At 42.5% G+C, this 22,876-nt stretch overlaps 1 protein-coding gene across 10 annotated transcripts in view; it reads right to left on the reverse strand.

Annotated features, from left to right (window-relative positions):
• The window catches only part of pcloa (piccolo presynaptic cytomatrix protein a), a 77,762-nt gene that overhangs the window by 48,274 nt on the left and 6,612 nt on the right, over window positions 1–22,876 (reverse strand). For 8 of the 10 annotated variants that reach the window (XM_055006706.1, XM_055006705.1, XM_055006703.1 and 5 more), the window contains exons 2-3: window positions 19,885–20,989; window positions 17,460–18,482 (exon numbers count right to left, since the gene is read on the reverse strand). In XM_055006706.1, coding sequence (XP_054862681.1) covers window positions 17,460–18,482; window positions 19,885–20,989 — 2,128 coding nt within the window. The remainder of the gene's footprint in view (window positions 1–17,459; window positions 18,483–19,884; window positions 20,990–22,876) is intronic. The other 2 variants (XM_055006711.1, XM_055006704.1) reach the window with 1 other exon arrangement.

Consider the following 22,876-nt stretch of genomic DNA (forward strand, 5'->3'; position numbering starts at 1 on the left):
ACTTCTGGTTGTTAATTGTAATCCTCCGGGTTAGTCATTTGTGTAAATCTCACCTGAGTAATTTTCTAGTAGTGGGGTTTTCTTGTTCAGGATATTGTTAGCCTAGGATTCTGTACTCTGTTTAGGACTTTCTGGTTTAGTTGTTTTCCTACCTTGGTGTTACCATACGTGGGTTAACTTTTTTCTTTAGTTCAGTCCTTGTAATTAGTCCTCCTACGCTCTAGAGGGTATCTGGTTCAGCTCCATTCTCTGTGATTATCATAGTTCCGTTTCCGGTTCTTAGTTCCGGTTCATAGTTGTAGTTCTTATGTAGTTCTCTTCGTATATTCTTTTGTGTTGTAAATAAAAGCATATAAAACGATCCGTGGTCTGCTCTCTCATTTCCTTCATTTTGGGCCGCTGTACCCACTGTAAACCCTTTAGTTACTACTTTTCATCTTTTGTAACAATTTGGCTAAAATATGCTATTTCTAAAAGCGTTGACATTTTATTTCATTTCTGAAAATCCCCTCATGATCTAAAGTCTATGCCTGCAATCCCCTTCAAGGGTCCCAAAACTCACTTTGGGAACTAGTGAATTAGTCAATGTACAAATCATTTTTATAATCAATAAATCAAGATTTTTGTGTAATACCATTGTAAATTGAATGCCTATCTTCATAAGAAAACCACTGAGAGTGCAGTACTCCGCCAAGGCTGTTCACTCCCCCATATGGCATTGTCAGAAATGCAGCATTTGTTCATTAGTTATTGATGATCAGAAATCACGGCACTATAGAATGTGGCCATTTAATATACAGTATCTCACAAAAGTGAGTCCACCCCTTGCATTTCTCCAAATATTTAATGATATCTATTCATGGGACAACACTGACGAAATGAAACTTTCATACAATGTAAAGTAGTCACCGCACAGCTTGGATAACAGTGTACATTTTATCTTCCCATCAAAATAACTAAAAGACAGCCATTAATGTCTAAACTGCTGGCAACAAAAGTGAGTACACCCCTAACCGAAAATGTCCAAATTGGGCCCAAGTGTCAATATTTTGTGTGGCCACCATTATTTTCCAGCACTGCCTTCACCCTCCTGGGCATGGAGTTCACAAGAGCTTCACAGGTTGCCACTGGAATCATCTCCCACTCCTCCATGATGACATCACGGAGCTGGTGGATGTTAGAGACCTTACGCTCCTCCACCTTCCGTTTAAGGATGCCCCACAGATGCTCAATTGGGTTTAGGTCTGGAGACATGCTTGGCCAGTCCATCACCTTTACTCTCAGCTTCTCTAGCAAGGCAGTGGTCATCTTGGAGGTGTGTTTGGGGTCATTATCATGTTGGAATAATGCCCTGCGGCCCAGCTTCTTAAGGGAGGGGATCATGCTCTGCTTCAGTATGTCACAGTACATTTTGGCATTCATGCTTCCCTCAATAAACTGTAATTTTCCAGTGCCGGCAGCACTCATACAGCCCCAGACCATGACACTCCCACCACCATGCTTGACTGTAGGCAAGACACACTTGTCTTTGTACTCCTCACCTGGCTGCCGCCACACACGCTTGACACCATCTGAACCAAATAAGTTTATCTTGGTCTCATCAGACCACAGGACATGGTTCCAGTAATCCATGTCCTTAGTCTGCTTGTCTTCAGCAAACTGTTTGCGGGCTTCCTTGTGCATCATCTTTAGAAGAGGCTTTCTTCTGGGACGACAGCCATAGAGGCCAATTTGATGCAGTGTGTGGCGTATGGTCTGAGCACTGACAGGCTGACCCCCCACCCCTCCAACCTCTGCAGCAATGCTGGCAGCACTCCTACGCCTATTTCCCAAAGACAACCTGTGGATTCGACGCTGAGCACGTGCACTCAACTTCTTTGGTCGACCATGGCGAGGCCTGTTCTGAGTGGAACCGGTCCTCTTAAACCGCTAGATGCTCTTGGCCACCGTGCTGCAGCTCAATTTCAGGGTGATGGCAATCTTCTTATAGCCTAGGCCATCGTTATGTAGAGCAACAATCCTTTTTCTCAGATCCTCAGAGAGTTCTTTGCCATGAGGTGCCATGTTGAACTTCCAGTGACCAATGTGAGATGTGTGAGAGTGATATTACCAAATTAAACACACCTGCTCACCTTTCACACCTGAGACCTTTTAACGCTAACAAGTCACATGAAACTGGGGATGGAAAATGTGCACTTGGGCCCAATTTGGACATTTTCAGTTCAGGGTGTACTCACTTTTGTTGCCAGCAGTTTAGACATTAATGGCTGTGTTTTAGTTATTTTGATGGGAAGATAAAATGTACACTGTTATCCAAGCTGTACGGTGACTACTTTACATTGTATGAATGTTTCATTTCGTCAGTGTTGTCCCATGAATAGATATCATTAAATATTTGGAGAAATGCAAGGGGTGGACTCACTTTTGTGAGATACTGTAGATGTACTCACAAACAAAATTACCTTGCGCTTTGCACAGGCGTGTGTTATGCATGTGTACGTTATGTATGGATACAAAATCGCATGACCTAAATATGTAGCGGGCGGCGGGAATTGATGGGACTCGGAAACACCCCCACATTTTAATCAAATGTTCCTTTTATAATGTTGGACAGATAAGTCCGCAGTTGTCGACTTGTAGTAGACTTGTAATCGTGATCGTCAGCAGGCAGCTGACGTAGCGTGCACTTGTTGTCATAGTTACAGTGACGCCGTGCAGCTATTTGGCAGGATGCAGAAATTTTTAACAAATCTGTGGATCCAGACTACAAGCCGCATCACTGCCAAAATCTAATCAGGTGGTCCTTGTGTCATTTCTGAGCTACCCTCAAAATTTCATCTAAATCTGTTAGTCTGTTTCTGAGTAATGTGGCGCACAGATGGAACAACAGACGGACAGACAAACGTACACCGATCGTCACATAACTCACATAAACTCCACCGCTTTCCTTGGTGGAGTAAATATCTGAGGACTTACAAGCACTGCCTCTTTCTGCAATCAGAGAAGATGCCTCACGACTACCATTACATCCATCACAAACTTCAAAAATGGGGTTTAAACAGTATTAAGGGGATGGTTCACGCCTCTCTTGCAGCCTTACCCTGTAATTAACACCAATGAAACAAGTGTAGTTTTATGTAATGGTTCTTCATACTGCAGCTTTCAAATAAACATGATATGCCTCTGTAGGTTTGTGTCTGCTCTGTAAACAGCAGCATGGATGATTCACAAAAGCAGGGGAGTCACTCACGCACATCACCATCAAGGACGTTTTCACTTCCCATGGGCACCGATACCAAAGAGCTGACACATACCAACACCCACGGAGATGAGTTTCTGACAGAGCCGATGACATACATAAACTCCGATTAAAGTCATGAAATAACTTGGAAGGCAACAACAACTCGCTCTCTTCCTACACGACACTCTCTAACAAATACAAGCTCATCCATGAATGAATAAGGGCAGGTTCATAGAGAGCGCTGCAAAACTTTTCCATCTTCCTCAAGCTACCTCCAAGGACACGGAGAGAAGACGAACCGCAGACGGGAACCAGATATTGGGATGAGTACCCATGTTAGCTTATTGTTTCCAGCAGGGAGTTGGAGTGTTGTGAAGGTCGGTGCCGCTCTTTGATTAAGACGAGGGATCCTATGAGGGTTTTTGCTCATCTAAATTTAGACAGAGCCTGGCACTCTCTCTTCCTTTGTAATCCACTTTAAATATTATTCTTGCACATATACTTTCTATTTATTTTTGCATCTTTTTTATCCTTGCTCATATTCATTCATGTTATGCTCTCATTTTTGTTCTCTATATGTACACAGATTCTTCCTCAGCTGCTGTGATGACTGAATTCCCCCCACAGGGATCAATACAGTGTTATCTTATCTTAAACAGAGGATCTAGGTGAGGATGGGACAGATGGATAAAACAGATGAGAGGATGGAGAAGGAGTGGGGTAGAGGAAATGTGAGGATGTGAGAAAAAAAGGATGATAATAGTGTGTGAGAGGCAGGAGAAGCAGGCAGGAGGATGAAAGATGGGTAGGGAGAATAACAAACAGACCAAACTAAAGGCAGGAGGAGAAAAGGAACATAATGTAGTGAGGGAAAGGGTGAAGCAGAGGAAGAGAAGGAGCTTAATGACCACTGGAAGTGACTCAACACCAGCGACTGCCAACCAGCTTAACATCACCCTGTAAATCTGTAAATCAATTGCCAGGAACTCAGGACAAGCTGCAGTTTGCAAGAATGACCTTAAAACGTTACAGTGCAGACTGCTGTTGACGTCATTTACACTTATAGTGGCACAAAGTCCTGCCCCACATCCAGGTTATCTAATGGGCTTTGATTGCTCAACATTATTACACAATGAGAGCTTTTTTTAGTTGCATCGTTTTGTCAGAAAACTGTGGAGAAAAGTTCAACATTGCTGCGTTTTTTTTTCTACCTTCCTTTGAGTTCGGTGCGAGAATTGATAATACTTTCATCCTGGTTAGCTGAGCTTAGCATTAATACTGAAAACAGAGGGAAACAGCCTGCTTTATTCTGTATGGAGGTAGCAAACCTGCACACCACCTGGAGTTTCTGTTGGCTTTCTGGCCAATTCACAGAGACGTCAAAGCTCAAAGCAGCACTTGTCCAAGAAATAATGTGGTATATAAACCCCACAAGTAAACAGAATGTAGATCAAATAGCAATGTGTCCATTTGTGAGTTTTGTAGAGGAAGGCTGGTAGGCACATTTTGTTACGTCGAGACGAGGGCCAAGCAACTAATCAATTTCAAACTGAAATTAGAATTTATAGCATCTGAGTTTAATCAGTCATGTCAGCGGTTTCACAAAGTAATGTCACCCTCCTTGTGTGACACTTATCCTTTTGACGGTTTAATACATTGTAGATCTTTACAAAATGAATGCTGAACTGAAACTCGACTTACATATTCATCACAAATCCAATCAAATTTGCAATATCGGTCATAAAAAATAGCAATTAGATATTTTCAGCAAATCGTTCAGCCCCACTTCAAACAGAGCCAGATGAAATGTTTCCATGCAGTCTTTATGCTAAGCTCCCCAGCAGCTGGGATTGTCTTATATTTAACAGACAAATATGAAATATTTTTAACTAACTCTTGGCAAGAGAACAAATAAGAATAGCTTCCAAAATGAAAAGCTTTTCCTTTACACACAACACTGGTGGATTCAATCTATATTGTAGCATATATAGTTATCTACTGGCAACAATTACAGCAACAATGTGGCTTCAACAGTGTTTATGAGGCAAATGCTCACGGGAAATGTTGTAGATGAACGACAATTTAAATTATGATACATCTGTGGCCTTATTATACAAGGATATGCTCTTTGTAATCACTTTGAATTGAAAAAAGGCTCAACAATGTTATACTCAGATGCTGGAAAATACAAAATAATCCAAATTATATGAAAAATGACAAAGACTAGAGAATGGAGTTCTTTCTGCACCACAACTCACCTCACCTTCCACTGCTAAAGCTTTCGCTCAAATTAAAGTCTGTTAGTCGCTGCCCTTTTCTCATTGATGACTGTTGCTGAGGGCCAATTTAGTTATAATGCCCTGGAACATCCCAGCATCAGCTGCTTCCGAAGCCAAAAAAGATCTTTGCCCTAATAAACGTCCCACTCTTAGAGATATAACCATCTTGGCTTCTGTGTGGCGAATTCACCCTTTTATTTCCACGCACGTGTTCATTTAATTCTCATTTGAAACATGGAACTAAATGAGTGGTAATGGCCTTAAGGGTTGGACACAAGACCAGGACACTGTTGGCTTTCAACCCTAAATAAGTAGCAAAACCTGACTGGGGCAGCTGAATAAATTCTGCTGTCAAAAAGATTTTGAGAGAAGCTTTTTTAACCAGCATTAAAAGACTGCGGTTACACTGATCAGAAACTAAACATGAGTCCTGTGATGAAAAATATTCCCCGAAGGTTGAACAAGTTAATCATCCCATTAAGAAATCAAATCTTTTACCCGACTCAAACCTGACACATGACAGATAAATGCATCAATGCCTCTGTTCTTGACAAGTGTCGGCATATGTCACTCCACCGTGGATTGATATTCCCATCCCAAGTGAGTGAAAAAGACAAACAGAAAGACAAAGTGTGTTGATGTGTAATAGTTTATGTTTTTAAAGTGGATTTGACATAAAGGAGGAGGTGTGAGAAAGGGTCTATATATACTCTGAGCTCAGGGAGTAAGGAGTGGGAGACTTTTGTTTTCAGGGCATTTTCTGTCTGGATTTGTGTTTGTTTATCTACAACCCACGTCTTAAACTGTCTACATGTCTCAGTTTCTCATCTGAAATAGAAGAAGTTTGGGTTTTGCTTATGATGCTGCAGGATTTATAGACTCTTTTCCTTCTGATTTAAATGACTATTAAGTATCTTTAAAGTCAGCATTGCCAGTCCACTACATATGTTACACATGATACATCAAACAGCGGTCACTTCTTAATAAAAGAACTTCACTCACTATTTTTTCATATTAAGGTGCAACAATTAATACTTTTTATGGGTATAAACACTATATGTAATGCAAAACTCTGCACTTCCCCTCAGCTCTATGTTGGGTTCATTAAGCTCACTGTCTTGGTTTTACAGTGTACAACTTAGCTGTAGTTGCAGCATTGGCCTACAATATTTACTCTTCTTTCAGCAAAAAATGCTCCAATGTTCACCATCTTCCTGGCACCAAATAGCAGACAGATGAAGTTAGTAATTAGTCAGTTATTATAATAGTAATTATACCATTTAGCAGCTACAGAGCCAGATACTCTCTTTGTAGCTGGTTGATGCTGAAATACAGCCTAAAAAAAGAGAGCAAATACTGAAATAGGGGCTGACTGACATGTTTTTTCTTTCCAGAGCAGATACTAACACCTATTATTAGTAATCAAGGAAAACCGATCACTGACATCAGGAATCCATATACAAAGAACGAAAATTTTGGCATCAGCTTCAACACAAATTTTTATGATATGCCTTTGTTTCTGTATGTTTTACATAGTGTTTTTTTTTTTGTTTTTTTTAATTAAAAGAAAATTTTAACATTCACGCAGTCTAGATTGACTGTTTGTTGTGATGTTCAACCAATCAGACAGTATGGTGGGTGGGACAGCGCTCGAGTCAACAGAGCTGAATTTATTTTATTGGGAATGGGTTCCAAAAAGATATTGAATCCAATAATTGGTCAACACTTATATTGGACTTGCATTTATTATAACTTATAGGTAACTACAATGACCTTCTTAAGGTGATAATACTGCATGTCTACTTAAGTCTAAGTCCCCTCCCCACCACATCCCTCCAAAAAAAAAAATCTATTAACGCTGCTTTAACAGTTCAACTAGTGAAAAATCTAGCTAAAACCTAGATACTTTCTCAGAAGCAGGAGGAGACCTGCAGTTGCAATTGTTGGGTGACAGAAACACAACTCACCTCAGCACAACCCAGCTGTAAAACCTGCTGTTTGTCAAAGTGTCATCTAAAAAAGTGATATTTTGCCCCATGTGGCCTAAAAACAGTTGCTGCAGCTTTAACTAGAAACATCATTTTACCGACTGTAGTTCACCCAAACATGCCAGTTTCCATCAGATTGTGTGTTGCCTCATCGTCTACTAATAAACACATTTGTTTTCCGCTTTGCCGCTAACTACATGAGCAGTGCACGTGAACAAGAGAAGAGAACCAGAGGAGGAGAGAAAAATCAGACATTCAGTATAAAGACTAAGCCTAATGAGCTGTGGGCATTTGGATGCTTGCTGTTGTATAAAGGAGATGTGATGTGAGGAGGTGGAGATACACACTGAGAGAAAAGAGTCTGTGTTAACATGAAAATGACAAACTAATGTGGTGCAAAAGCTTTAAACTGAGGCAGCACATTCAGAAGCTGTGTGCACTTGAACATGAAATAAAAATCTTAAATGTTTATGGACATATAATCGTGAACAGCACCACATAGTCTGTGTTTGACAAATACTGCAATGCTTATTATGGGATGATTTATGCTTATATTATAGAGATGGCATTCAAAAAAAAGCATATGAGCTACTGAAGTATAATCTCACACACTGGAAAAAAATAACTGTGGATGTTTGGCCCATTTCCAGCAACCATCACTCCTGTGTTCTAATGCTACATTGTGTTAGCTAATTGTGTTGAAAGGCTGATTGATGATTAGAAAACCCTTGTGCAATTATGTTAGCACATGAATAAAAGTGTGAGTTTTCATGGAAAACATTAAATTGCCTGGGTGACCCCAAACTTTTGAATGCTAGTGTATGTTAATATTAACATTTTTTTATATTTCAAAGTTGTATGTGTAAGGAAGACTAATGTTTAACGTGTTTACATTTTAATCACAATATTGAGCAGATTTATTGTATTTACAATTCCATAAACCGTTAATCCTGGTATTAACAATGAAACGCTTTGCAAAGCATAATAGAAGTCACAATTTTGTAAGTCTCAGTCTTATAGAGATGATCTTCAGGCCTTATAAAGAAAAATAAAAAATGAAACACAGCCAAGCCTCACAGAAGCTAAACAAACACACCAACACAGCAATATACTGCATAGTAACACTGATATCTATTAGTGGCCCGTGTTGGTCGACTTCCTTCACCTTCCCCAAATCTTCTTTGACGTTACAGTTCTTGCTTCCTCAGATAGTAAATCTTGCCTATAGGTGCTGTTAATGTGACTCAGAGGCATGAGTCACAAGTGTTAAAACAAACCACAGTAGTCAGGTTGTCATGGTCTGCACTGCTCCGGGCTGCACAGGCTGGCACCCATATCCTTTGTGACACCCCTCTCCTCCTCCACTCCCATGTCGGACTCCTCTTTCTGTCACAGTCATCTCTCTTGTCTCCTCCGTTACGATCCTCCTCCTCCTCTCTACATTGAAATGTTATCTGTCTCTGTGGTTGCTATTCATATCGCACTCATGGCTCATACTTCTTTTTCTTACATCATCATAAAAATGTACAGTTTTCAGCCTAGATTCTGCACAATCTTACATTCTACCGTTTCGTTATGAATGAACAGGAGCAGTTTGTCACAAGGATGTTGTCCGTTTCTCGCATTCTGTCAATCAAACCCTCCAGCTGCACTCCTTTTGCCATTTCTCTACTTTCTCCTAACAGGATGAAAGGCGCTACTTTAAATGTGGAAAAAACGCAAAATCCACTTGCCTCTTTTTTTTTTTTTTCAGGGTACGAAAATGATTTCTGGAAAGTGAAACCGTCTCCTAATCCGAGCTGCGGTGTCGGTCTCACCTACTGAATATGAATTTTTAGGGGGAGAAGTCAGACGCTCCAGATTCAACAGAACCCACTCGCTGCTTCGACTCAAATCAGTTTCCTGTTACTGTAGTGAAAGAGAGCGAGCGGCAACAGTCAGGATGTAGGTACAACAGCCTGTGCTAACGAAATGAGGCCGGTGCCAGAATGTGTGTTTTCAAGCGTCTCTGCCTGCCTGCCTCGTCTTCCTCTCCGTCTGATGAGGGCTCGGTGCTGGCACACTTGACGTCTTGGCTTTTTTTCACCCCTCTTGGCACCTAAGGCTCAGTGGCTTAAATGTTGTCCCCTGCTAAGCACGCAAAAACCAGTGAATTAGAAAGGAGATGACTGGAAATCACGAGAGGTGGAGGCAGAGCGGTGTAAAAAGGAAAACAGAGGACAGTTAATTTCAATCTATTTGGTCCAAACAAGGTCCTGAAACTGTCAATATGGTGAACAAGCCAGTAGAATATCAGATTTATCACCCAAGCAAAGAGTGAATGTAATATTTGCAGCATATTCCCATTCAAATGCCAGCATTCACACTGGCACATTAGCAAAAACACCTCTCCAACCGACAAACTCACAGCATCACCTTAATGTCTAAAAATACCATCCGTTTCATGCTTTCCAATATGGCCATGAGGGGGACTCTGTGGGTTGCCTGGTGCAGCAGAAAGACCCTGTTAAAGGAGGAAATATGAAAGAGGGAACACAAAAGAGCCGCCCTGCAGTCGCTTGTGTTCTCCCCTCTCTCCCCTTTGTGGCTCGCTTTTGTGGCCTTGACTATTTTTGTACACTTCAGCCTCCTGGCCAAGTGACGGGAGAGCTGTGAGGCAACTGGAGCAGATATAGACTAGTCGGAGTTGCACACAAACAGGAATCAAAGTGCAGTGAACAACAGATTCATCTAATAGGCGGGTGCAAGATGTGATGTAAAAAAGAAGGACCAGACATCCCAGGCTGGGGTTTGGAGGAGGCCTTCCCTGTATGACAGTTGGATGATACCAAAGGCTGTGCCAGAGTGTATTCTGCATGTCCATGAGTGTCTGTATGACCATGGAGCGAGGCTTTATCTGCCAGTGCAGACTCAGGAGGGTTCAGACTGTGGGAGGAGGTGTGGGCACGACCACAGAATAACAACGAGGAAGGAGGACACAGGAAACACCACGCAGTGACTGAGTGTTCGCCTCAGAGACGTGAAAAACAAGAAAGGCCGAGAAAAACACGCATGTGCAAACAAAGATGTGCACATGCAAACACACGTTTGCATGTGCACATCTGTTTGTCACTTCAGACACTAAATTAACCCAAAACACAACTTTTTGGAGATCTGCAAGCCTCCACAAGACATGAATAAATGTCATCTCTAGAATTTCATTTGCACATTAACACACGCAGACGCACAAATGAAAATTTAATGAAAAGTACTCTTGTTCCCTGTCTGACCCGGAGCCTGACGACAAGATGGAGAACAAATAACACATTAGTGCATTCAGATGCAGTAGGCAAAGAAGAAACTGCTAGCTTAATGCTCACTTTATTCCTCTGTTTCAAGTCTTGGAGGCTAAACAAATTCAGCAGATGAAAGTGATACAGTTTAACCTGAATGTCAGTTTGACAGCAGATGGGAACGACCTACTTCCCAAAACTTAGGGCCATTTTCTAAACTTTGTTTTCTTTTTCAGGATTTGTTAAAAAGCCAATACTGTATTATGCACATTTACAGGTTAGGGATCTATTAGAATAAGTTCACTTGTATTATGTTCAAAAACACATTCTGCTTCCTCATATTGATATTGCTGCAAGGCTTTTCCTCCCCCTCTATCTGAAACACTCCTGTCTATTCTATGAATCCCTCTGGTGGTTGGTGCATATTGTGTTTTGTTTTATATGCAGGAAGACATATTGTGGAGATGCTGTGTACTGATGGCAGTCTCAAAAACATGGATTCGGACTTCTGGGGTTTAATACGCAACAAATCTAAGGATCCAATCCCATCTACTTGCAGGGTCAAAATTTCCATAGTTCTATCCTTCTTCAGAATTAATTTGTGATTTTCGTATAATGACGTGTAGACTCATTTTACAGTGTTTGAGCAGTATCAAATATGAGCTGATGTGCGTAGCTGCAGTGAGCAGGTAGGGGTGATCTAACATACAAGCCATTTTCAAGCAAGAATGGGTCATTTTCATGCAAATTACTTCTAAATTTATGTCGCCGAAGTAGGATGCCTGATGTGGGTATAAGCCTGCCACTGGCCACTCAGGTCAGATTGCTTTCTCCTCTCCTTCCACTACCTGATTGTTACAGTTTTCAAAATGCACTTCACTATAGGTAACAACAACCTCCAGACTAGCAACCTACCACACTGAAAATTTCAAGTTTGCAGGATTTGATCTATTTTTTCCTGTGTATTATTCATTTTAATCACAGTTGCCTCCCTGAATCCAAATGTTCTATCAAAACTATTCCACCCGTTACTATTTTGAGGAAACACCCAAGTTGCATCTTAGTTCAACTGTGATTAGTTAAAGAAATGCAAAAAAGCCACATCATCTTCATTCCCCTACAGAAAAATGATATTGTGGTGCAGCCAGAACATTATGTCTTACAGAGTGGTCTCACTAAGCAGGACTAAAAGCAGGGACACCATTTGATCAATTATAGCAAAGCATAATAATATTCTAGTTGTTGAATGTTACAAGCTGGATATCCGCTGTGGAAATCATAAATCACTTTGCTCATGCCAATGATTTATTCAGATCACTTGAGTTTTTTGCGCCACATCCAATCCGACACAGTCATTTTATACTTTACTGCATTTAACCTGTTTCCTCATGTTGTATACGTGATCATGAACTATGTAATAAAGCTCCAGTGGGGTACTGTCAGAAATGTAGTGTCAGAGGTAAAATATGTATAACTACACAAGGTCCAAAAGATGCAAAAACCCATGTTCTCTCCACGAATGACAGAAAATGTCATGCAGACTTGCTGTAGTTACTGGTTTCACCAACAGCTGAAGGCTCTTACAGTTTAATAGTGTAACAACCCGAGGAGGCAGTCACTCGACAATGGGCAGTTCATCTTGGCAGGCAGAGAGCATTGTGGGGGTTTAGCTAGCAACGGCCACCATGACAAAGACTTCTGTGATGCTTAACAACCACTGGCCAGAGCTGATGTGTTTAAGACAAACTGGGATTAACTCAGATGGCAAACATGTATCTCTGAGGTGTATATAACGGATTTATTATGTCTACTATTTAACAAGAAAACGACTCGTAATTTGTGTTCTTAACGTAGTGACTTGAATAGGTTCACACTTGAACTACAGGCAGTTAACCTGGGCAAGCAGAGGGCATTGTGGGGGTGCAGTTAGTAACAGGCCACCATGACAAAGACTCCGGTGAAACTAAAAGAACTCTGGCAAGAGCTGATGTGTTTAAGACAAATTGGGATTAACTTGGATAGCATCTATGTATCTTGGAGGTACATATAACTGGTTCTGAATTTATTATTATTTGTTAATGTCAACTTTTAAATAAAATCTGCATTGTTAAGGTCTTGCCACAAACTGTGCTCTTCCACTGCAACACCTTATGACAGCAGATGTAAACAAAGGATTGCACTTAAGTTGCTACAGATGAGTCATAAAAGGCCTTGATTGCCCCACATCCCTACTTGACTATGTTGTTCATTGAGCTTTCATCCCATACTTCATCACTCAAATGCATTTTAGCAGGTACAACAGTAGGTGAACACATCGCTGTTGCAGTCCAAGCTTCTAAAATCAGTTTTATATAAAACTAGTCCATACAAGCACTGTGCTTTAGGTTATTAGCTCAGCACCCTGGTGTTCATGTCCGAATTATCAGGTTATGGTGATGGTTTTGTGGCAAACATGGTGTCAATCAGAGATGCTCTTTCTTGGTGTAGGTGATACAGGATGTAACTCACAGCTCCTCTCCTAGCTCAGATTCTTTGATTTGTGCTTGTTAGCAAAGTGGTGCCTCTCCCATTTTACGTAAGACTTCTCCAACGAGCACACTCATTACCGATAAGGGCAACATGACATGGAGCCTGAGCTACAGTAACATCGCTCGGCAGCAGTCGACACACAGGCTTTCCCCACATCAAAGGCAGCGACGGTAAGAGAAGCAGAGGGATAGCACCGCTAAGGGAGAGTCTGACACCCAGAAAATACTGTGTTTAAAGGGAGGATGTAGCACCAAAAAAGCACAGGACTTTATGAAGTCTTACAGAGACACAAACAGATTGACAGACACTAAGAAAGAAGACATGAAGTGGCAGGAAAGGATAAAAGGATTCTGAGAAAAGGTGACAGGGAAACAAAGATGGAGGCTTGAGATGGGGAGAGAAAAAAGAGAAAACACATTAAGGTGAGTGCTTTTCCTTCTAGGGTGCCTATTTTCACAACTCATATTGATGGGGATTAAGCAGAAACACCTGAGTTTAGGATCAAGCCCCAGTAGAAATGACAAGCTTCCTGCTGGCCTTTAAATCCCTTTAGGTAGCAGAGATTATGAAGCACACACACACGTGTTGACACATAACCCTGCACATGCACGCTCGGCCTTCACTCTTCCAATTAAATGACACATAGAACTTCACCTAAATGGACCAGAAAAAGCCTAAATTCTTGCAGTCGTTCAAACAAGATACACACCTACAAACTGAAGCTCACACCAATCTGCCCTGTCTAATGTCACGCTCAGTAACTGTACAGTCTTACAAATGAAACACACACACTCACACACTGTGACCCACTCACATGCGTCAGCAGAAGCACCCTTGCTGACAGCCGACATTATGACAGCGAATGACACAGAAGCGAGGCACACGACGCAGGGGGTCGATGACTCAACCAAGGTGTTGTGTGTGTCTTTTACAAAATATTCCACACCGGACTGCTGTTTCAAGATCTAGTTACATCCAATCCCATTATTTTTTACTGAATTATTGATCTTATTTAGTCCTGCAAGACAGAAAAAAAAAGTGATTTATCGTTCTTGTACTAATTTCAAGCTACAACACTTAAAAAACAAAACTGAGTTGGTGATTCTGGCCTCAAGACAAGAGGGTATTGAAAGGACTAATCTATATCCAATTAGAGCATCAGTGGCCTGTGTGCCCATCTCTCCTTCATAATTACATTTTCCCTCGTGCTTGGCCTCAATTAAGTGATTCGGCTCTTCGTTATCCCAGCAAGCATGTGCATTTAGAAGGCAGAGCTTCAGAAGTGGACAAAACTTTAATCGCACTGTCACTGCTCTGAACTACTAGGGATCATCTAGTCTTGGAATACTAGCAGCGTGGTAGAGGACAGATTCATTAGAACGTGTCAGACATTCATCACTCTATACTGTAAGACAAGTAAATACTCTTCAATCTAAAGTGTCACATCACTGTAAGTTTCATATTTTTTGTGCAGCTACACCAAACTATATGAAACAAGACCAAAACATTAATTCTAAAATGGTTGTTCGAAGTTTTTTTAAGTCCAGTTAAGAAGACTGATAAATGTTCACATATATGAAGCTACAGAGAGCAGCTCAATAGCTTAGGACAAAAAGAAGTCTGATGCTGCCAAGAGGTAACAAAACAAGTCTACCAGGACCTACTGAAACTCACCAAATAACTTGCTACATCTCATTTATTTAATCTGTGGAGAAACTTTAAAGTAAAACCAACAGTTCCCTGCTTTAAGGCTGGTCCAGGACTGGTCCCCAGGAGGTTACTACTCTAATTCCCAACTCTTTCTCCCACTCTGCTGTCTGTCTTCACTTTCCAATAGGGTAAAGGCTCAAGAAATAATGAAAAAATCCCCAAAACATAGATGATCTCAGCTATTACCTGTAGAATTTAGTTTAAAGCTGCAGTGGGCAGAAGTTAGGAGAAGGCAAATGAATACACAACATAATAAAAAAAAATGAATTTTAAAACACAGCCATCCTCCTGCATCTCTCCTCTCTCTGTCCTAAGGCCAAACAACTACAGATACATACACACACTTTAAACACGCAACAGTAGTCATATGTAAAGTTGTGCCTTCACAGAGTTTGAACCCCTCTGTTTAACCCTTTTAATCACCACATCAACGTCCAGTATGGTTCTGCAGATTCTGAACCCAAAATCATTTATCAAAGCCAGAAACTGTAAACTGTTAGATTTTGAAATTTCTGACAGTCTTTGAACTACTCATCTGTGACGTGCCATTGGTTCAGGAACCTCAACAAAATCAAAGATAGAAATCATGATAATTCATCAACATCATTTTATTCTACATGTCTCATTTAAAATTTTGCCAAAATTAAATCACTTCCTCAATCCAGATTTTGCTATAAATCTAAATTTCTGCACTTTTTTGGTGAAATCAGAAAGCCATGACTGGCTCAGCTCAGACCAATGGCCACATGACAAAAATTCTGTGACGTTTTGACTGAACTGGACTGAACTGCAGGCTGTTTATAGCTGGAAACTGACTTTTTTTCTCAAGTATTAGGAACAGCTGTGGGCATTTGGTAAATGTTGAACATGTTGATTTCAATATTTTCAATTGTAAAATAAATGATTAAATTCAGCTTAATTATTATAAGTGTAGAGGAGATGCAGAAGTGTCCTCTTATACCAGTGGAATTAGAACATGCTGAAAGGTTAGTCTGGATTTTTACCTAGTGATGGATGAAAAATACTGCCTAATCCAGCTTTAACAGACAGATATGTGAGTAGTACTAATCTTCTCATCTAACTCTCCAGAAGAAGGGCAACCGAGGACATTTCCCAAAATGTCAGAGCAGACTCGACTGACCTATGAAAAGTGTGTACATCATCACATTTTGTCGGTGCCCCTTCCTTATCTGAAAAATATTCATGGAAAGTAAAGTAAAGCAGGACTTTTTTTAGAAATCAGTATTCTTCTAAAATTAAATTTCTTTGAAAGCATAGCACTTCTTGGACACGGATATGGTGGAGTTCAGAGGTGGTTCCCAGCTAAGTTCCACTCGCTGCCTCAAAAGGCTTCTTCAGAGATCCAGAAATACACAGCAGATTACTAAAGACACGCCTAAACCAGCGGCTAAATAAAGTAGTTAACACGTGAAGCGAGGATAGAGCTTCGAGTTGACAAACACGTGACGTGCCCTGAATCGCATGACCATGTCAAGAGGGTAAAATCGAACATCGAAAGTCACCAGCGGCTTTAGTTACTCAACTTAACAATGTGTAATGTAACCGTCAATTATAGGTCACGCAGCATATCGGAAATAACGATGCTTCACATGGAATAATAAATGTAGTCCTGCATCCTGAGAATCTGCTCAACCGCAAACACTTTTTGGCCTCTGTTCCCATAATAGACTGATCCTACACCGTAGAGCACCATCTGCTCTGTGGAGCTCAACACACAGTCTTGTGATGGTGCTTCCACATGAGACGACACACTGTGAGAACACCAGCAAACCAGCACCCACACCTCAGGGGATAAGCCGGCCAAAAGTGTTTGGTTTCCACGCTCTCACACACACAAACGAGCAAACATTTGCACGGTTACTTGCATATTTTCATACAAGCATGCGGCCAAATTTCACAATAAAATGACACTTCCAACAGGAGAAAAACTGTGCTTTCTACACAAACGACCACACGGCACACTCACAGATAGTGTACACACACGGTATTTAGTGTCAATTGTTTGAAGTGCTCTACAATGACAAGACCTTCCATTTAAACCAGATAATTTATCTTCACATTTCTGGCCGCCTTCTCAGCTAAAGGAAGCATCATTGTAATGAGGCTGATTTTTGAAATACAGCATAACTGACCACATCTATTCATTCAGTGGTCAAACGTGTGCAGATGTCATTACACGGTGAGATAAACTGCTGTCCTGAGTACAACTAACAACATGGTATCGTCCTCTCAGAGCGCTTTGCTGGTTGCTAGTGGGAAAATCGCACAGCTGAAAACTCCTGATTATATCTCTACAGTGACCTATTTCAATGAAACGTCTAGAGGATGTTTGCATTCTATTTATATACAACAGAATGCATAAATTACTGGTTGGTGCAGTGGGGCTTAAGAGAACTGCAACAATAAAAGGGTTTCTTACCTCTCCTAAGTGAGGAGTGGGATTGAATCCACACAGATTGCACACTGCCTTCTTGCACTCGGTGCAGTTGGTGTAGTTTGGTGCATCTTTTGATCCCATGTTCAGCTCCACGTTACAGAGAGGACAGTTAGCCTTGGCGGCTGCTGGAACCGGCTCCTTTGCTTGGATCTTCTCTTCCTTCTCCACAGAAATGGTTCTGGGGGGTTTCTTAGACTTAGCAGGTGGAGAGTCAGGAGCAGAGTCTGAATCAGGCGGCGAACCGGGAGCAGAGAAGGGGGAGTCGGGTGGTGAGCCGGGGCCGGAATCCGGAGGAGAACCTGGTCCTGAATCAACTGGAGATTCTGGCGGTGACCCGGCAGGAGCCGCTTTCTCGTCCTCCCCAGTGACCAGATTGGTGGCCGAGTTCAAGAGGGACGATCCGAAGCTAAACATTTGAGAAGCAGCAGCGGGAGGTTTAGCCGACTCTGTCAACCCTCCAAAACCTCCGAACAACTTCCCAGTCACCGACTCCTCCTGCTTTGGAGCAGCCTGCGCTGGAGGTTTCGACGAATCCATCAAGCCACCGAAGCCGCCAAACAGCTTCCCTGTGACGGACTCGGCAGCTTGTGAAGCAGCTGCAGGAGGCTTAGCTGCATCTGTGAGGCCTCCTAAACTGATGCCCCCTAACCCTCCGAAGAAGCTGGACTCCTGTTTGGGTTTAGCTGGAGACTGCTGGGGGCTGGACTTCTGCTGGATGGGGCGACCTGTCTTGGGGTCGATTTTGGGGGATCCTCCCATTGAGGAACCCGGAGAGAGCGGTCCTGGAGACGTAGGACCTGGAGATTTCTGCCTCGGTGTGGTCGGTGGCGTTAACCCCTGGTCGCTGGTGCTCTGCTGCTTTATGAGCAGCTTGCCAGGTTTGCCAGATGCCTGTCTCTGCGGCGAGGGAGGAGCAGAGCCCTGCTTGGGTTTGGTCATACCAGGAGGATCCATTCCTCCCATCGCTCGCTGCATCTGACAGTTCAGACACAACCACTCTTTACCCTGTACGTGAAACAAAAGATAGGTTAGATCACATTTCCACACTGTTGTGAGCACAAACATCAATGGCATGTGTAATTACAGTATACACACCAGCAAGCATAGCCAGTTAAAACCTCAAAAATAACCATTTTCCTTTTGTTTCATGTAAAATAAAGACAATTCCAAAGACAGGTCCAGTAATTAGTGTGTCAAATGATGCTGAATCCTGTTTTCCCCAGCCGAACTGTTACTAACATGAAGAGAATTCAAATATAGCAACACCTACATTATTACTAATCTGTCAGAAAAGCAAACAGTATTCACGTATCAATGCCAAGTTTATTTTCCCTTTACAATAGGTGTTTATTTTATTGTATTTTCTCTGACTATACGGAATCTATCAAGAGCCTGGCTATACCACAGAGCTCTATGTTCAGTGTTTGGATGTTGCCTCGGTTTCCACTGTGTGCAAAGTACAATGTGTAAAAGGTCCAGTGTTGACAGTTTGATCGCTATCTAGAACAATTCAATGTGTGTATTTTTTGTGTATAATGGTGCTTATTGCATAAATGTAAACACTTCAATCAGCCAATATATTGTTTTTTTTGCAGACAAAAGCAGTGTTTTGTTGTGCTACAGTCACGGCCCACCAGCGTTTATAGCCCATGTGCATCTGAGTGTCCTCGCTGGCTGGCACAGTATCTTCCTGTGGCCATGACATGAGTCACCTTGATCAACATTCCCTGCATCCATATGGTCCCTCTGTTTCTCAAATCATGTGCCACTCTTATGAGATGCACTCCCTCTGCCAGGCTCACAGAAGAGCAATATGCTGCTAACAGACTAGTGCTGGATTCAGATATACTGGAAAATGTGCATCTTAATTCATTATTTTGTGGTATTTTTTTTGCACATTGTTTTATCTAATATTTGAATCATGCCAAGCTCATTTCCACTGTTTCCAAACAGGTTCACAATCCATTTTGTGATGTTGATTTAAATCTGGACAATAGAAATCTTGACTCATCAGTCTTCCTGCTGGCAGAATATTAAAACATCATTTTAATTATGAACAATAAGAGTGAATGCATTTTAGGATCCCATTTTTGCAGTGTAATGCTGAGCCCAATGAAAATGTGTTATTTTACATAGAAAATACAATAATGTGTGACCTTTTCCACCCTCTGCCATCAATAACACGGACTGTCTGGTGTATTATCAGATAAATGCCAGTCTGCTGCCTGTGGACTGGAGTCTTGTTTGACAATTAGATATTTGGAAGGCTCACAGCTTTATACAAAAGATGCTGACATGAATTAAATTATCGGTTAAGTCATCATTAACCTTTCTAAAATTCTAAAAATGTAAGGAAAACAAGCAAAACAGAGCAACAACAGCAACCAGAAAGTGACCACAGTCTTACCTCTGAGTCTGGGGGGCTGAAGCCACAGAGGCTGCACACCTGGTTCTTACACTCTGTGCAGTTATTGTAGTTTGGCGGTTCCTTAGATCCAGTATTCAGCTGAGTGGTTTTGCACAGTGGACAGAGTCCACCTGCAGGCTTTCCAGCTCCCTGCTGAGCAGGAGGCCCACCACTCTTTGCTGGCTCCCCAGGACGAGCCCCAGGGCCTTGTGGTCCCTGTTGTGTGGGCCCAGGCTTCCCAGGTCCTTGTTGTGGTGGGCCTCCTTTTTGCTGGGGAGGGCCAGCCTGCTTGGCTCCTGGACCTGGTGGCCCTTGACCCGGTCTGGGTCCTTGTTGGCCTGGAGGACCTTGCCCTGGTGGCCCTTGACCTGGCCTGGGTCCTTGTTGGCCTGGAGGGCCTTGGCCTGGTGGTCCCTGACCTTGCCTGGGGGCCTGCCCAGGAGGTCCTTGACCAGGAGGACCTTGGCCTGGCCTGGGTCCTTGCTGACCTGGAGGGCCTTGGCCTGGTGGTCCCTGACCTGGTGGTCCTTGGCCTGGCCTGGGCCCCTGACCTGGTGGTCCCTGACCTGGTTGACCCTGACCTTGCCTCGGCCCCTGACCGGGGGGTCCTTGCCCGGGCTTTGGCCCCTGTCCAGGAGGACCCTGGCCCTGTCTCTGGGGCCCTCCCTGTTGTGGTCCCTTTGGCCCCGGCCCTTGCTGGGGGCCCTTCCCTGGTGGTTTCCCTCCCTGCTTGGCCTCAGGTGCTGCAGATGCATCTTCCTCCTCCTCGTCCCCAAACAGTCCAAACTTGGGGATGTTGACAGAATCTCCCATGGAGGTGATGGAGGACGAGACCGAGGAGGTCATAGACGACACGGCGCTGAGCGGGTTGGCCCCGCTGAGGAAGCTGGAGCCAAACATGCCGGATGACTTGGCCTCAGGGTCTTTAGGCTCCTGCCGGAATCTGGATTCAAAAAGGCTGAGAGATGAGGGGCTGCGGCCCGGCGTGGGCTTCCCAGGTGGACCCTGGTTGAAAGCGTCAACAGTTCGGCTTTTACTGAGACCTGTCGGGCCCCTGGAGGCCCCTACCTGCTGGGAACGCTGCTGGGCATCAGACTCTGAAATTCTGGAAACAACAAAAAGGGACACAGAGACAGTTTTTATTATCAGTTATTAGTATTGTTTGCTTAAATTGGCAGTGTGAGAAAATCTTATTAGCCGAGCCCACAGCAACTCTCAGCTGAAGCAGGTCCAAGATAAAAATAACAAACCAACAGTGAGCAAGACTTTAATATCCGGAAAGTTCTAAAGTCTGCTCCATCTCCACCTATCTTTTCTGTTAATCACTGTAATTTCAGTGGACAATTTAACATTTGGAGGAGCTGAAAATTAACTTTTGGCCACAGATTATAGTGATCCTGGTGAATGTGCATTATCCTTAAAAAGAAATAATTAGTTTATGCTGTTTGAGCTGAATTATTCAGGAAAATCTTCTGAAATAAAACTTAAAAACAAAAAAGTATTAGTATCTTCACTGCTTAGCATCTACACTGTTTAGCAATTAAAAACACTGCACAAAATTCCATATTGGCTGCACACTAATAGAAACAAACTGTCTCTCTTTTCCAAAATCCAGTATGGTGCGACATTCTGAACTGCTGCATATACGGAAAACTATCATCACTTTGTTTTATATTTGAACTGTTTGCCTGCTTTAAATCCTCACTGGCGCCAATACCTACTAACTCCACTGCCTCAAACGTAGCATCGCTGCACTAATAATAAATGCTAAGTCCATAGCAGTAGCTCTTAGGCCTATTCAACACATCAGTGAGCACAGAATGTGTAGTTAGCAGCCCAGGGGTAAAGCTGACAGAAAAGTGAATACCACTGAATGACACCGAGTGTAGATTGTTGAGATAGAGAGAAACGCTGGGCTCCATTGGGGTTGAGGAGGGGGGGGGGGTAAGCTGAGACATCTTTGTTAGCTCAGGCTGAGAGGCAACATACTACACAAAGCACCAAACTCGACGTGATCTTTGGAAGGAAAACACACTAATGGATGTTGTTTGTGATGACAACATGTGGACGTATTGGCTTCATAGGCTGCAGTCTTAAGGCTCCCTGATGCTTCTGGCATGATTCAATTACATTCTGCGGCAATAAAGTTTAATGCTGCTGTAATGAATACATTTAAATTTTTTTTTTTACAGTGATTGACTGCACAGGGCAGGAGGAAAACACAAGTAGTGGTGTTGCAATGCCTCAGTCGGTGCACTGCAGAGTGTTTCAGCACCACGGACAGCGAGCATCCAGATAACAGAGAACAAAATAAAAGGAAAACACTGAATCCTGCAGGAGGGAAAGTCTATGAGAGATGACATTAACGCTTGAGATTCTATTTATAGTCATATTAATATTGATGCACCCCTCCCCCCCATCTCTGGCTCAGATATAAATAACAATTCTCCCTCCCAGTTGGAGCCAATTAGCAGCAAACGCACATTATGACACTTTATCTGACACCTCTGGAGGATTAGTTCACCCTTACATGTATAAATACATGAACAGGATTGGCAATCTGAAGCATAAAAAGGCAGAAACAGGCGGTGTGTTGTTTTCACTGGCAGCTTTCTCTCTATATCTTACAGCAGAAGCCACCATTAAAATCCAATTTGGAGAAATTTAGCAGAAAAGAGATGAACTTAGTGATATCCCAGCAGCTGATTCCTTTAGCTGAGGTGTTATAAGGCGTCGTTCAAATAATGGAGGAGAAAAAAAAAAAAAAAACACTGGGCACGACAGATTCTCTTACCCAGCAGGCATTTCGAAAATTTCGCACAAATACTGGAGGTGTGTCTCCCCTTTTTACTCACTGATCTCACACTGGAACACAAACAGCTGAGCGACCCGTTCTTTGAGCGTCAAACACACAATTAATCGAGTTCAAATGAGGCTAATGGAAGATACAGAATGTTCAGAGGTGCAGCTGCGGTGGAGAAAGGCAGCGATC

The sequence above is a fragment of the Amphiprion ocellaris genome, chromosome 21, assembly GCF_022539595.1.
Source record: "Amphiprion ocellaris isolate individual 3 ecotype Okinawa chromosome 21, ASM2253959v1, whole genome shotgun sequence".
NCBI lineage: Eukaryota > Metazoa > Chordata > Actinopteri > Pomacentridae > Amphiprion > Amphiprion ocellaris.